We start from the raw sequence: 13,288 nt of genomic DNA, 5'->3' as shown, positions 1-13,288 counted from the left end.
TAAGTTAATCAAAAAGTGGTTTTTAAATCGTAAATTTAGTCAAATTGAAACGTAATAAAACCACACAAAATACAGTCTTTTTTACGTCACATTTTGCGCACCGGGATTCGCAATGTCACAGCGAGAAACGTCATCTACTTATCATTTGCCTTGCCCGTGTGCGATCCCACTGTGAAAGGTAGGCATGAAAATATCCTGCACCTAGCAAGGAACATAAAATTCCAACAAAAAGAACATAAAGTGATCGAAAACCTTCTCCAAAAGCGTCCCTCCGCAATCAGCAGACCGTGTTGCACCGGGAGCAAGTGTTTGCAACGATCCCCTCCCCCCTGGGCTAGGATTGTAACTCGTTCTGCACGCCGCCAAGAGGGGACCCTGCAGCGAACGCACGTGTTCACGCGTCAACAACGTCTCTAGCGCTGGTGCTTGGTGGTGCCAGGCCAAAGCATGGTAGTCAAAGAGGACACCGCGGACGCGGAAGGAACGTCGGCAATACCGATGATGGAGGACGACGGGAAGCCCGCCAGCAAACGGGCAATCATTGCGCAGGAGATCAAGTTCGCCCGGACACTTGCCGGTAATGATGCTACGATGCGGCGCAGGGTGCTGAAGAATCTAAAGACCTGGCTAACCACACGCAGCCAGAGCACGTTCGGTAAGTATCCTAGGGATAGGGATCTCGGAAGGGTCTTGAGAAATTCAATCTTATAATGCTCCATTTCCGGTTCAGTTTTTAGCGATTTGGACTTTATGCGGCTCTGGAAGGGGCTGTTCTATTGTATGTGGATGTCGGACAAGCCGCTGGTGCAGGAGGAGCTGGCCGAGTCGCTCGGTTCGCTGGTGCGGTGCTTTGACCATGACGTTCCGGTAGCGATGCAGTTCTTCAAGGCGTTCCTCGCCACCATGGGCAACGAGTGGTTCGGTATTGACCGTTGGCGGTTAGACAAGTTCATGATGGTAAGCACACGGAACGGAACGGGTGGTAGAGGAATTCCTTCCTGAAGAGTGTTCATTAATAAACTCATCGCTTCTCGATTTGCAGCTGGTTCGACGGGTAACGCGGCAGGCCATGTTTGCGCTGCACGAAGCCGGCTGGCAGAAGGAGCACGTGGAGCGCTTCAAGCAAACGATCGACGAAACCATACTGAACCGCGACGTCGTGTCGTACGGGCTGATGAACCATTTCAACGATCTGTTCCTGAACGAGCTGGCCAAGGTGTCGAACGGGGACATCCCGAAGGAGGCGGTAACGCAGATACTGGAGGTGTTCGTACAGGCGCTGCTCAAAACGGACGACGGCTCGGTGAGCGCTTCGATCAAGAAGAACATCTTCCACGCCCTGATGCAGCAGTCCGAGCTGGGGCAGGAGTTTCAGGAGAAGTTTGAAATGTGGAAAAGTCACAACTTTGTCACGGGCAACATTGAAAACGTAGATTTTGTGGTGGAAAACGAGAAGGAGGAGGAGGAGGGTGAACAAGATGCGGACGGTGGAGAAGCAGCAGAGGAAGGTGAAGAGGAAACTCAGCAGGGAGAGGAAGGTGAGGAGGAACAAACCGAAGCAGGTGAAGCGGACGAAGCAGAGCGAGACGAGGATGGAGCGGAGGAAGAAAGGGTGCTAGATCCTCGTGCCGGCCGTGTGAGCGTGGACGTTCCCCAGATTGAGTTCGATCCGCAGGAAATCATCGAACTGTTCGAAACGTATCGCTACAAATCGTTCGTGAAGACGAAGGGCAAGAAGCGGGCGCTGCAGCTGGTGAAACAGTTCAAAAAGTTTGCCGACGGTGTGTTCCCGATCGGCGTGAAGCGCATCCCGAGCATCAACCCGAAGGACTACAACGTGGACATTGACGAGCAGGTGATGGAGCTGGAAAAGTATCGCTCAGACCTGGTCGGTGAGAAGCGGAAAAGCTTAAAGGAGCTGCGGAAGGAGCGCCGACACGCGAAAAAGCTGCTGCGCGAAAAACAAGAGGCAAAGGCGAAGGCGAAGGCAAAAGCCACCACTGCTGCTGATGATGATGAGGAGGAAGGTGAGCATGCTTCCGGTGAAAATGGTGAAGCGGCAGATGAGCAAGACGGTGTACAGGAAGAACAGTCCGAAAACGATGCAACCCCGGCAACGGAGAAGACTAAAAAGAAGAGACGAGTTAGGCCGACGAAAATGAACCCAGCGATGGCACGGAAACAGGCCAAGCTAGAGCTGCTGGAGCGGAAAAGGGAAGAAAAGATGAAGCTGTTGAAAGAGCGGCTGAAGAAGAAAAAGAATAAAGCTCCGTCCGATGCAGAAACGGACGCCGTCCCACAGCTCGTGCCAATCGTGCAACCGGAGGCACCGGCGGAAGTTGCCACCAGTAAAGCGAAGAAGCTAAAGCCAGCACCTGTACAAACGGCAATCGAGGCGACAGTCGAGAGCGAACCAACAACACCCACAGCGAGCGGCAAAAAGAAGCAACAGGGCAAGGTAAAACCGACGACACCAAAACCCGACAGCAAACCGTTCGAAACGAAGGACGAATGGTCGGAACCGCTGCAGGAGGGCGAGGAGGAGTATTTCATACCCGCGCGCAAAATGACACCGATTACCGCCAGGCTGGAAAAGCCACCGAAGGCAGCGGCCAAGGCAAACCTTGGCAAGCGCGTTGCGTCCGGAGGCGCGACGGACGATGGAGAGGAACCGGTTACGCCGGCCCGAAAGCGGGTTAAGATTGCGCTGAACAAAAACGTCGCCCAGGATCTGGTGGAGCACATCAAGCAGGTGAAAAGTTCGCCCCAGCTACCGTTCGACTCGGCCAAAAAGCCTTCCAAGAGCCTGCTCAAGCCGAACCTCATTCCCAGCCCGATCAATCCGTTCTACAAGAAAAAGTTTGGTCTGAAGTAAAACGCTTCTTACTTACACACACCAGCCTCTCTCTCTCTCCCTCCCCTGCATCCGGAGGATATCGCTTTTGTCGGGGATTTCCTAAGGCGCAGAAGGGTGGAGGAGAGTGTACCGACATGCTTCACATGCTCATACCACAATTTGTAGAGGGTAATAATGTGAGTTTCTTTTTTAAATGCAATTAAGTGCGCTCTGTAATGATGTTCTAGTTGTGTAAAACTGTGTCCTAATAAAGTCACGTGCTGTACATGTAGTTTCTATGTCAGTTTTACTCCATGAGCTTTCCAAATACAGCTCCAACACTGATCACATTATTTTGGTTTTGGTGGTGCTTTTGTTTTCCGAAGATATGTATTTGTATAACTTCTCAATAATTTTTTCCAAGATGGGTCAATAAGAAAATTGAGCTTCGATTTTTATAGTTTTTAAGAGTTTTTTTTTGTTTTATTTTTTCCATTAATCCTACTTATACAGTTTTTTTTTGCTTATTTTTGCATTAAATAAAATACGTAATCGAATACGGTCTAGCATTCTTTTGTTTTGTTGTAGTATGTAACTATACCCCAGTACAAATGAACCACAGAAACAAAGGGAAACGGGTGTAGGGGAAAACGAACGGGCCATGCACATTGCTATCAGGGTGGAAAGTACAAAGGAAATCGTGTTCAAGTGGAGAGCGCTCCCTGTGTAATCAACAAATCAACATCTGTTTGGGGAACGAAAATCAAAGAACAGCAAGTGAGTGTCAGTCTCGTGCGAATCGTGGGGCTGTGCGCGGTGCCAAACTTCAGCGCCATCGCCACCACCACCATCCGCCGGATCATGAACATCGATGGGAAAAGGGAGAGGGAGGGGAGAAAAACAGGAGGATCGATGTGTGTTATAGGCTTATACAAGAGAATGGCTTTTCACACATTTTTTTGTCCTTTTTCTTCAGTATCATCACAAGTATTTTTTTGTTGCGTGCCGTGGCTGTGTGCAGTGTGAGTGTGTTTGCATGTCCTCACACCCACACAAACACGGCACACAAGCTTTATGGTTATAATTATGCTTCGCTGGTAGCTTAGTTGCTGCTGTCAGCGGTGCTGCTGCTGCTGCTGCTGCTGCTGCCGCTACCGTAAACATTCTCATCCGAGTAGGCAATGTAGAGGAAGTAGTCCTCCTCGTGATGCTCGTGGTACAGCGAGCCCATGGTGGCCGACGTCGGCGGAATGACGTTGTTCACGAAGAAAAACAGCGCATCTTCCGGGCGGAGATGGATGCGTTTGCGAATCAGGAAGTAGAACTGGCCGACGGTCAGGTCGGACGGGACTAGGTACTTCTTCTTATCCAGGTCATCGATGCGAGCTTTCGGTGCCTTCTCGACAATCACCTGGCAGGGATGATAAAACACGCAATAGAGAAGAAATTGTAGTTGTTGCAAAAGGGACGACCACGGCCATTAGAACAACGCACGCTCTTTGTGTATGGCAACAAAATACCCCTACCCTAATTATCATTAAACCTAATCGGTTGGCGATTCGTTTTCTTTATCGTTTGAGCCATCGCAACCAAAAGGGGGCAGGCGCGAGGATGCTTATCAATCATGCAGAGAGAGAGAGAGAGAGAGAGAGAGAGAGAGAGAGAGAGAGAGAGAGAGAGAGAGAGAGAGAGAGAGAGAGAGACTGGCGCCGCCGCCTGCTAATTTTGACCTCATTTCTTAGCATTATGACGTTATGCGCCGTCGCTTTTGTTTACTTTTCTACACGCAAAACATCAGCCTACTTTACAACAGATTCAGCCGTTTTGGTAATTCCGTAAGAAATAAATTGAATTAAAAATCACACACACACCAACTTCAAATCGATTGCAAAAATGCATTGCTTCCTGTCTGCTCCCCCTCAACAATGTTGGATGCAGTGTAGTGGTCAGGTGAATTTTCACAAGCCAAACACAGCTGATCAAAACGCAAAGTACGGGGGAAGAGAGGACAGCGGCTCGGTGGAGTATGTTATTTTCTCTTCACTTTGTTATTGCCACAGCTTGGGCTACGGGCCGTTCAGTGTGTTGGTGCGATGGGCTGATGATGATGATACGCTGTTCAATGGCATGGCCATGCGCACAAAGCGAGAAAAACTTGCTTTTACGCACACACACAACCAAACACCACGTACGGCCCATTCCATCGCTTCCTGTAGTGGTGGTGGGGGACAATAAATCTGCGTCTGTGTGTGGAGAGGTGTTGTTTTTCTTGTTCGATTGTTTTTGAATCGAACTCTGCCACTCTGTTCCGTCATTGGTGGAACGGGCGATGATGAGGCGATGATTCATCTGCGTACCTGCCGTCCTGCGTTCCTTGGTACGATAAGAACCAAGTTGGATGCACAGCTTTCCCTTCGTACCTAGCGACCCTTGCCGTCCGTTTTACCCCATTCCGTACGCGAAACAGGTACGAGACGACGCGCGGCCAGCGCAAAGCAAATTGCTACGGTCAAAACACCCAGCCTCTATCCACCTTCCTACCCCCCCCACCCCCTTCCCCATCACAACCGTTGCGTGTATGTGTGCGCGAGTGTGTAGGAGAGTAGCAAAACGCTTACTGCGAAGTAGATACGTACACGATCTGATCGTGTCATGGTTGACTTGTAGCAGCGAACGAAAAAAGAAACAAAGGAACCTTTGCTGCTCCTGAGCGCAAAACCGTTTCCATGACGCAATAACCTTGGAATATGAAGCAAAAAGCAAGCGATTTCGCCGTCGGTAGGTCAGAATTTTCTAATTCTGATCGTAGATCTTGCTTCCGCTGGAACCTCATTGCTGGATGTTCTCGCAACTTCCGCCCGTCGTCCTTCCAGTGGATGAAAAATGCCCTTCCCGCAGGTGCACAAAGTGTGTCCTTGCAAGCGCCTATTGCACCATATAAAATCTGACTCATAGTAGAAATTAAAACGGTATTTACGACCGTATGTCGTTTACCCCAAGTTGCCATATTTCCATTTAAAAATCTGTGGGTACAGGGGGTGATTAGGGTTTTAAGGCTGGCAGAGCGCTCAACGCCATTTGGCGATATACAAACAAACAACCTCCATTCCCACTGCTACACACAGCAACGGGCTAGACCCAGTAGGCAGAAGAAAATATAACTCATTCCACCCCCCGCAAAACATTCACACACATACACACTCTCATATACCCCCACACAGCAATACTTACAGGCACACGGTCTGGATATTTGCGTCGAATTTTGTCGCCCTCGGCCTTTCGCTTCTCGAACGGGTGCTCTTCCTTGTACTGGAACTTCATCTTTGCTATTAAAATGCGTAGAATGGTGTGTCGATAAAGAAAGATTCACTACTGCGGCTGCTGATGTTGGGGAGGAAGGTGGTTTATCTTTTCGATGCGGAATTAAGCGCACGCACTTGTTCACTGCACAGTTGCTCTCTAAACAATGATGGCCGTCGCTTCGCAATCACAAACTCGAGAGAAGCCAGGCCTGCGCACTGCGTTCGCCCACCATGATCGTTTTCGGTCATTTCGGTTTGACAGTTTCGGCGCAGGATTTTTGATGGGGCGAAAATCTGCAACGATTTTGAAGAAGTTTTTTGAAGAATTATTAGGGTATTTTATCAAGAAAATAACACATAAATGTTTATCCAGTAACTAACTGCACACAAAAGAAGTATAAAAGTATGAATAAAGTGGGACTGCATTTTGCGATGTAGCACAATGGTAGCACACCCACTGTGATGCTGTGAGCACTGAAAGAACGTCATCTGCTGGGAGGAATATTTGTTTTGGTTGTACAATTTATTAGTTCACAAATTCTTGCCCCAGCTTCAAACACCATTCCCAATATGTAGCACTAACTGTGTTTAACAGTGCCCGTGTACAATGTAATTGCAGTGCCGAGGTGTTACCAAGTATTCACCCAAGAACAAGAACGTTCGAGGTCGCGTTGTACTTGAACGTGACGCAGGAAGGCATACAAAAAAAGGTAGAGAAAAATTGAAGGACACTTTTTGTGCGTGAGGAGGAGACAGCAGATTTGCCCCCTACGGCAGTGCCCGCGATACGACGTAGAAAGCGCGTTTAGTTTTAATAATAAATAAACCCAAACATTAGCGGGATGGCCGATAAAGGTTCGCAGCCGGGCGGGACGCCCCAGCCGCTGGTGAAGATTGGCCACTACATACTGGGCGCTACCCTTGGCACGGGCTCGTTCGGAAAGGTCAAAATTGGCGAGCACCAGGTGACGAAGCACAAGGTGGCGGTGAAGATACTGAACCGGCAGAAGATCAAAAGCCTGGACGTGGTGGGCAAGATTCGGCGCGAGATCCAGAACCTGAAGCTGTTCCGCCATCCGCACATCATCAAGCTGTACCAGGTGATCTCGACGCCGACCGACATCTTCATGATCATGGAGTACGTGAGCGGGGGCGAGCTGTTCGACTACATCGTCAAGAACGGCAAGCTGCAGGAGTCGGAGGCGCGCCGCTTCTTCCAGCAGATCATTTCCGGCGTCGACTACTGCCACCGGCACATGATTGTGCATCGCGATTTGAAGCCGGAAAACTTGCTGCTCGATCACAATCGTCACGTGAAGGTAGGCAGGCTTCAATCGCCGCATCGAAATGCACACTCGATCAACCATTTCTCTCCCCTCTCCCCCACATAGATTGCAGATTTCGGACTATCGAACATGATGCTGGATGGCGAGTTTTTGCGCACCTCGTGCGGCTCGCCCAACTACGCCGCACCGGAGGTAATCTCCGGCAAGCTGTACGCCGGACCGGAGGTGGACATTTGGTCGTGCGGCGTCATACTGTACGCGCTGCTCTGCGGCACGCTGCCGTTCGATGACGAGCACGTGCCGACGCTGTTCCGCAAGATCAAGTCGGGCGTGTTTCCCATTCCGGAGTATCTGAACAAGCAGGTGGTGAGCCTGCTGTGCCAGATGCTGCAGGTCGATCCGCTGAAGCGCGCGACGGTGGAGGAGATCAAGAAGCACGAATGGTTCCAGAAGGATCTGCCGGCGTACCTGTTCCCGTCGCCGGTCGAGCAGGACAGCAGCGTGGTGGACACGAACGCGATCCGCGAGGTGTGCGAGAAGTTCAGCGTGAAGGAGCACGAGGTACACAATGCGCTGCTGAGCGGCGACCCGCACGATCAGCTCGCGATCGCGTACCATCTGATCATCGACAACAAGCGCATCGCGGACGAGGCGGCCAAGGCGGAGCTGAAGGAGTTTTACGTGGCCGGCAGCCCGCCACCGCCCGGTGCGGACAGCAAGTTCGGCACGCCGCTCGGCCCGGGCTCGATCGCCCCGACCCAGGCCGGCACGCCGAGCGAGCCGTTCAAATCGCCCTCGATACACCCGGAACGCATTGCACCGCTGCGGGAGCGGCCGGTCACGGCGGCCCAGAACATGCCGGTGCCCACGCTCAGCACCATGTCGCCGTCGGCCGTGATGCCGATCGACAAGCATCGCGGCACGCCGGTCAAGCGGGCCAAGTGGCACCTGGGGATACGGTCGCAGTCGAAACCGAACGACATCATGCTGGAGGTGTACCGCGCGATGAAGGCGCTCGACTTTGAGTGGAAAATCATCAACCCGTACCATGTGCGCGTGCGCAAGTACAATGCGCGCAACGACAAGCACGTGAAGATGTCGCTCCAGCTGTACCAGGTCGATCCGAAGAACTATCTGCTGGACTTTAAGTCGCTGACGAACGACGAGGTGGAGCAGGGCGACGATGTGATCATGGAGAGCCTGACGCCACCGCCCCCGGTCGGGTTCGGGGGGATGGGCATTCCCTCCAACCATCAGCCGAGCGGCCACCACACGATGGAGTTTTTCGAGATGTGCGGTGCGCTGATAGCGCAGCTGGCCCGCTAAATCATCGGGTAGGTGGTGGAGTTTGCCGACACATTTTTGTTAGCCTATTTTTAACGCGCTGTAGATGAAAAGCCAAAAAACAAACTGTAACAATTGTTTGCTGTAGGGAAAGACCGAACAAGGATTATAATACATAGCGGACGATCCACGCCTTAACGCACGTGCTCGTGGTTGTTATTTGTTGGACATTACTACACCTTTCGGGGGGGGGGGGGGGGGGGGGATAACAACTGTTACTGCTTCCGTATTCGCCTAACAAAATAAAGACCTTACGAAGGGAGCTTGTCTCGTTTGCTTTCGCAAAGCAATTTAATACATACACGCGCATACACGCATCATTCCCGAAGGGTGGGAATGCAGGGGACACGCTTTGTTTCCGGCACGAACGTTTACTCCACCGGGGGCCACAGTTTGGCAACATCCTCGTGGCAGGAGACTGGCAGAAAGTCAGCATATTCACGGCAGAAAACTGGGGGAAAAAAGAGGCAAAACGTTATCATCTGTTTGAGGTGGTTGGGTTGTCGCGCAAACCTACACTTTGGATTCGCTTGCCACAGCTCGTGTAAACGCTGCGCATTGAACAGCTCGTTCGCCAGCATCACCTTCAACGCCGCATCGATACGGGGGACGGCCGTGGAGTACAGCTTCAGCACCGAGTCCGGGGACGAAAGTAACGATTTCCGAAACGGTTTCAGCTGCTTAAAAACGATCCCTTGTAGGATAAACTTTAAAAGGTATCTGTGAAAAAGATTGGGTGGGTAGAAACGAATACCCATTAGTGAGGAAGAAAAACATAAAGACCGCTCTCTGTTGCAAACTCACTTGCATCGAAGCATGTTTTTGGGCATCTCCACCACGGACGCCGGCAGCTCCCAGCTCGTCTTGCCGAACGTCGCCCTCACGTGGCATTCGATCGTATCGGTTGCCGCATTGTACGCCGGTGGGATCGGTTCCTCCAGCACGTCGATCGCGTTGCACACGTTCGGCACAAACTTGGGCAACCAGTCCGGCTCGATGGCGGTGATGCCGCGCACGAACATTTTCGTCTTATCGCTTCCCTCCTCCCCGACGACGCCCGGTACGATCGCTTCGTACGCCTCCTGGTAGCATACCCACTCGGGCTGCTCCCGCCGCAGCACGGAACTCGCGTGCAGAAACACGGGCTCATCAATCATGGGCAGATTGTACGCATGCTTCAGCTTGCGCGCATCCGTCTTCAGCTTAATGTCACTCTCGGGCAGTTTGCGCGCGATCTGATCCGCATTGCCGATCAGCAGCAGCTGCCGTAGGAGCTGGATTTGTGTTGCGGTCGGTGGTGCCATATCCGGATCGACGGCCAGGTTCATGCCGAGCAGGTTGGCGTTCACCTCGTTCGTTAGCTGGATGCGTAGCTTACGAATTTCGCGGATCGCTTTCAACCGGATACCATTTTCGGTGCAAAACTCTTCTAGCACACCTTTGCTGTGGGCGTGCTCGGCCGCACCGACCGCTTTCAGCAGTATCATGGGATCACCGAGCAGCAACGATTCGCCCGTCCCGGCCCAAATCTTCCGCTTCTGGCGCCAGCGCTTACCACTTTCCGTGTTGTTGGCCTCCTCCGACAGCGATACCTCCTCCAGCACTTCCTGCACGGACAGGGCCGCCACGAGACAGATCACGTACGGGAGCAGCGCATGCTGATGGCTGAGCGCAAGCATCTTCCCGAACCGTGGCGCTACCGGGAAGGCGGCCATCGTACGCCCCAGCTCGGTGACGCGCGTAAGCGTTTGATTCTTCTGCACCTTCTGGCCACCGTCCCGAACGATCACCTGCTCCAGTGCGCCTAGCTGCAGCAGCCGCTGCTCGGCCGACAGCAGCTGCACCGGATCGGGCGGCGAGGGGAAGGGGAAATTCAGCACCTTATCAATGCCCATACACTTCATCTGCAGCATCAACCCGTCGACGGGCTTCTGCTGCACCTCGGGCGGTGCAAACTCTACAAACTCGTCGTTAAACACGGCACTGGAGTAGAGCCGATAGCAGTGCCCGGGTGCGACACGTCCCGCCCGGCCAGCTCGCTGGTTTGCCGACGCTTTGCTCGTGTACGTCACCACGAACGCGGTCACGCCCGTCGTTTTGTCGTACAGCTTCGTCTTCTGCCGGCCCGTGTCGACCACGTACTTGATGTCCGGGATGGTGAGCGACGTTTCGGCCACGTTCGTGGCGACCACGCACAGCCGAGCGCCTTCCGGCGGGGGTTGGAAGATGAGCTGCTGCTTGTCCGGCGACAGCATCGAGTACAGCGGCAACACCCACAGCGGTTGACTTTTGCGCAGTTCGGACACGCTGGCGGAAAGGTTGGCCGCGTTCAGCTCGTCGTCCTCGTCCTCCGACTCCAGCTCACTGGCCGTGTCGTTCTCTTCCGCCCGATCACCCTCGGTATCGTCCACGTGAGGTAGATCGTACGCATCCAGGTTGATCTGCGGCAGTACGGGGAGCTGATCACGTTTCTGCCTTCTGCTCGATTTCGCTTTGGGCGGTTTGTGGGCCGGCTTGCCCCGGTACACATTATCAAACTCGTCCTCTTCGTCTTTCACCACCTCCTCCTTCTTCTCGTCCACTTTCTTACCGGTCCTTACGCCCTCCTTGTCCCCGCGCAATGGGAACATTTTGCGCAGTTTGCGCACCATCGTGTTCACCTCCTTCTGACCGGTCAAAAACACCAGTATACCACCGTCCGGCAGTTTGGTGTGAATTTTCACCGTCTTCAGAAAAGCTTCGCGCAAATAATCGTCCGGCGTAGTTTTGTTAAAGTGCACCGTCACGGGAAACTGGCGCGAATCGATATTAATGACGGGCGGTGTGTCCAGGAACAGTTTCTTGTTTTCCGTAAAATCCTGCACGCGCAACGTGGCCGACATGATGATTACGCGCAACGGATTGTTGCCACGCTTTTCGCGCAACCGAACGATGCGCGACAGCAACCCCATGAGGATGTCGGTGTAGACGCTCCGCTCGTGCGCCTCGTCCAGTATGATGCAGGAGTACTTGTTGAGCAGAAAGTCCACCTCGATCTCTTTCAGCAGCACACCGTCCGTCATGAACTTGATCTTTGTCCTGTCCGTCACGTTGCCTTCGTACCGGATCAGGTACGAGACGACGTCGGTCGACAGGTTCATCTCGTGTGCGACACGCTTCGACATGGAGACGGCTGCCACACGCCGCGGTTCGGTAACACCGATCAGCCCCCGTTCGCCATAACCGGCTTCGTAGAGGAATTGCGGTATTTGGGTCGTTTTTCCGCTTCCCGTTTCACCGGCTAGAATGGTAATTTTGTTTTCACTTATCGTTTCCATAATTATCTGCTCTTCGCCCAGAATTGGAAGCTTTAAACGGGCTGCTTGGATTGCGGGGTCGCGCTCCACGTGAATGTAGGTGGCTGGTTTTCGATCCACCACAGTGGGCTTCTCTTCCTCGCCATTGGATTGCTTCACATCCTCGGGAGGTGCATTCTCTTCCTTTTTACTGCCTTCCTCTGTGATCGACTCTTGTTGCGGTTGATTTTTGTCTACCTCTTTGTTTTCATCCTCTTGAGCGGATTCCTGTTCGCTCTCCTCTTTCTCCTGCTCGCTTCCCTCTTCCACTTCCTCTTCCGATTCATCTTCACTCGAGGAGGGATCGTTCAACCCGACCACATTGGGATCATATTCACCTTCCACCTCCTCCACCGATGCTGGATCTGCCTGGCGCAGTAAGGCCAACCGCTTCCGGCGACTACCGACCAAACTTTTGATCTTGGCCACGCCTGCTTCCTTCGCATTGTTGACCGGTTTCTCCACGTAGGTAACGCCATACTTTTGCTCCTTGAAATGTTGCTTCAACCCTTTCGTCTGCACCTCGCTCAACTTCCGAAAGCCACTCAAGTCGTCCTTCGACGCCTGCACGGCCACTAGCGAGGCAATGAGCGAGGAGCGATTTTCCTTTTTCTTCTTCTGATCGACAATCTTTTCCAGCCGTTTGCGTTGCTTTTTCGACAAGATTTTCGTCACCACCGTACGGTCTTTTTTGATTTTGGTCTCGCGCTTCTTTGACGGCAGTACCAGCACGTTTGAGTTGTCCTGCCCTCCGTACTCGTCGCCGGGTGCGAAGTCTAGTTTGATCTGCAAGAAAATTATGATCGTACACCAGCACACTTTATGGTTGCACTGTGGCGCCAAATACACTACCTTCTTCGTTTCCGAATCATCGATGATGGTTTCCACCTTTTGGCGACCCTTTTCGTTGAACCTTCGTTTACCCATGCTGAAGATGTTCACACGCAGCGATGCACACAGCCCGGCACACTAGCCCGTTGTTGTGCCGAGAGGTCGTTGTTTACATTTTACGAACCAACACGTGCTCTTGACAGTTGCATTGTTTTGACAGCTGCCCTTTATGCTGCACAGTGGGAAGTCAGCAGGAATTTAGTGCTTTTTTAGACTAGTTTTGAATTTGAAAAAAATAAATGCTCTAAATAATTTTTGTCTAAATAAAACATTAACTCATTTTCGGCTATGGTT

The 13,288-nt window shown here is 52.3% G+C and overlaps 4 protein-coding genes across 5 annotated transcripts; 2 read left to right on the top strand and 2 right to left on the bottom strand.

Moving 5' to 3' along the window:
• Window positions 1-108: 108 nt before the first annotated feature.
• On the top strand, window positions 109-3,128 carry LOC121591139 (ribosomal RNA processing protein 1 homolog). The gene is made up of 4 exons (XM_041911548.1): window positions 109-178; window positions 265-655; window positions 731-957; window positions 1,043-3,128. Exons 2-4 carry the CDS (start codon window positions 448-450, stop codon window positions 2,873-2,875), a joined length of 2,268 nt encoding a protein of 755 aa, XP_041767482.1. The 5' UTR covers window positions 109-178; window positions 265-447; the 3' UTR covers window positions 2,876-3,128.
• Window positions 3,129-3,926: 798 nt separating this feature from the next.
• LOC121591146 (gamma-aminobutyric acid receptor-associated protein) lies at window positions 3,927-6,311 on the bottom strand. Its single transcript, XM_041911555.1, has 2 exons — window positions 6,068-6,311; window positions 3,927-4,247 (listed from the first exon to the last, which is right to left on the bottom strand). Exons 1-2 carry the CDS (start codon window positions 6,155-6,157, stop codon window positions 3,939-3,941), a joined length of 399 nt encoding a protein of 132 aa, XP_041767489.1. The 5' UTR covers window positions 6,158-6,311; the 3' UTR covers window positions 3,927-3,938.
• Window positions 6,164-13,126, bottom strand: LOC121591137 (probable ATP-dependent RNA helicase kurz). Of its 2 annotated transcripts, XR_006004517.1 has the most exons (5): window positions 12,956-13,126; window positions 9,573-12,889; window positions 9,286-9,488; window positions 9,071-9,219; window positions 6,164-6,432 (listed from the first exon to the last, which is right to left on the bottom strand). XR_006004517.1 is itself a non-coding variant. In XM_041911546.1 (4 exons), exons 1-4 carry the CDS (start codon window positions 13,028-13,030, stop codon window positions 9,140-9,142), a joined length of 3,675 nt encoding a protein of 1,224 aa, XP_041767480.1. In that variant the 5' UTR covers window positions 13,031-13,126; the 3' UTR covers window positions 9,033-9,139. The 2 variants fall into 2 exon arrangements, 1 of the variants encoding a protein (XP_041767480.1); XM_041911546.1 differs by lacking the exon at window positions 6,164-6,432 and having other exon boundaries at window positions 9,033-9,219.
• Window positions 6,560-8,910, top strand: LOC121591142 (5'-AMP-activated protein kinase catalytic subunit alpha-2-like). The gene is made up of 2 exons (XM_041911551.1): window positions 6,560-7,457; window positions 7,530-8,910. The coding sequence occupies exons 1-2, from the start codon at window positions 6,981-6,983 to the stop codon at window positions 8,748-8,750; spliced, it is 1,698 nt and encodes a 565-aa protein (XP_041767485.1). The 5' UTR covers window positions 6,560-6,980; the 3' UTR covers window positions 8,751-8,910.
• Window positions 13,127-13,288: the final 162 nt, after the last annotated feature.

Source organism: Anopheles merus, chromosome 2R, assembly GCF_017562075.2.
Source record: "Anopheles merus strain MAF chromosome 2R, AmerM5.1, whole genome shotgun sequence".
NCBI lineage: Eukaryota > Metazoa > Arthropoda > Insecta > Diptera > Culicidae > Anopheles > Anopheles merus.
Note: the sequence above shows the minus strand (reverse complement) of the source record. Positions and strands in the feature narration are given on the sequence as shown.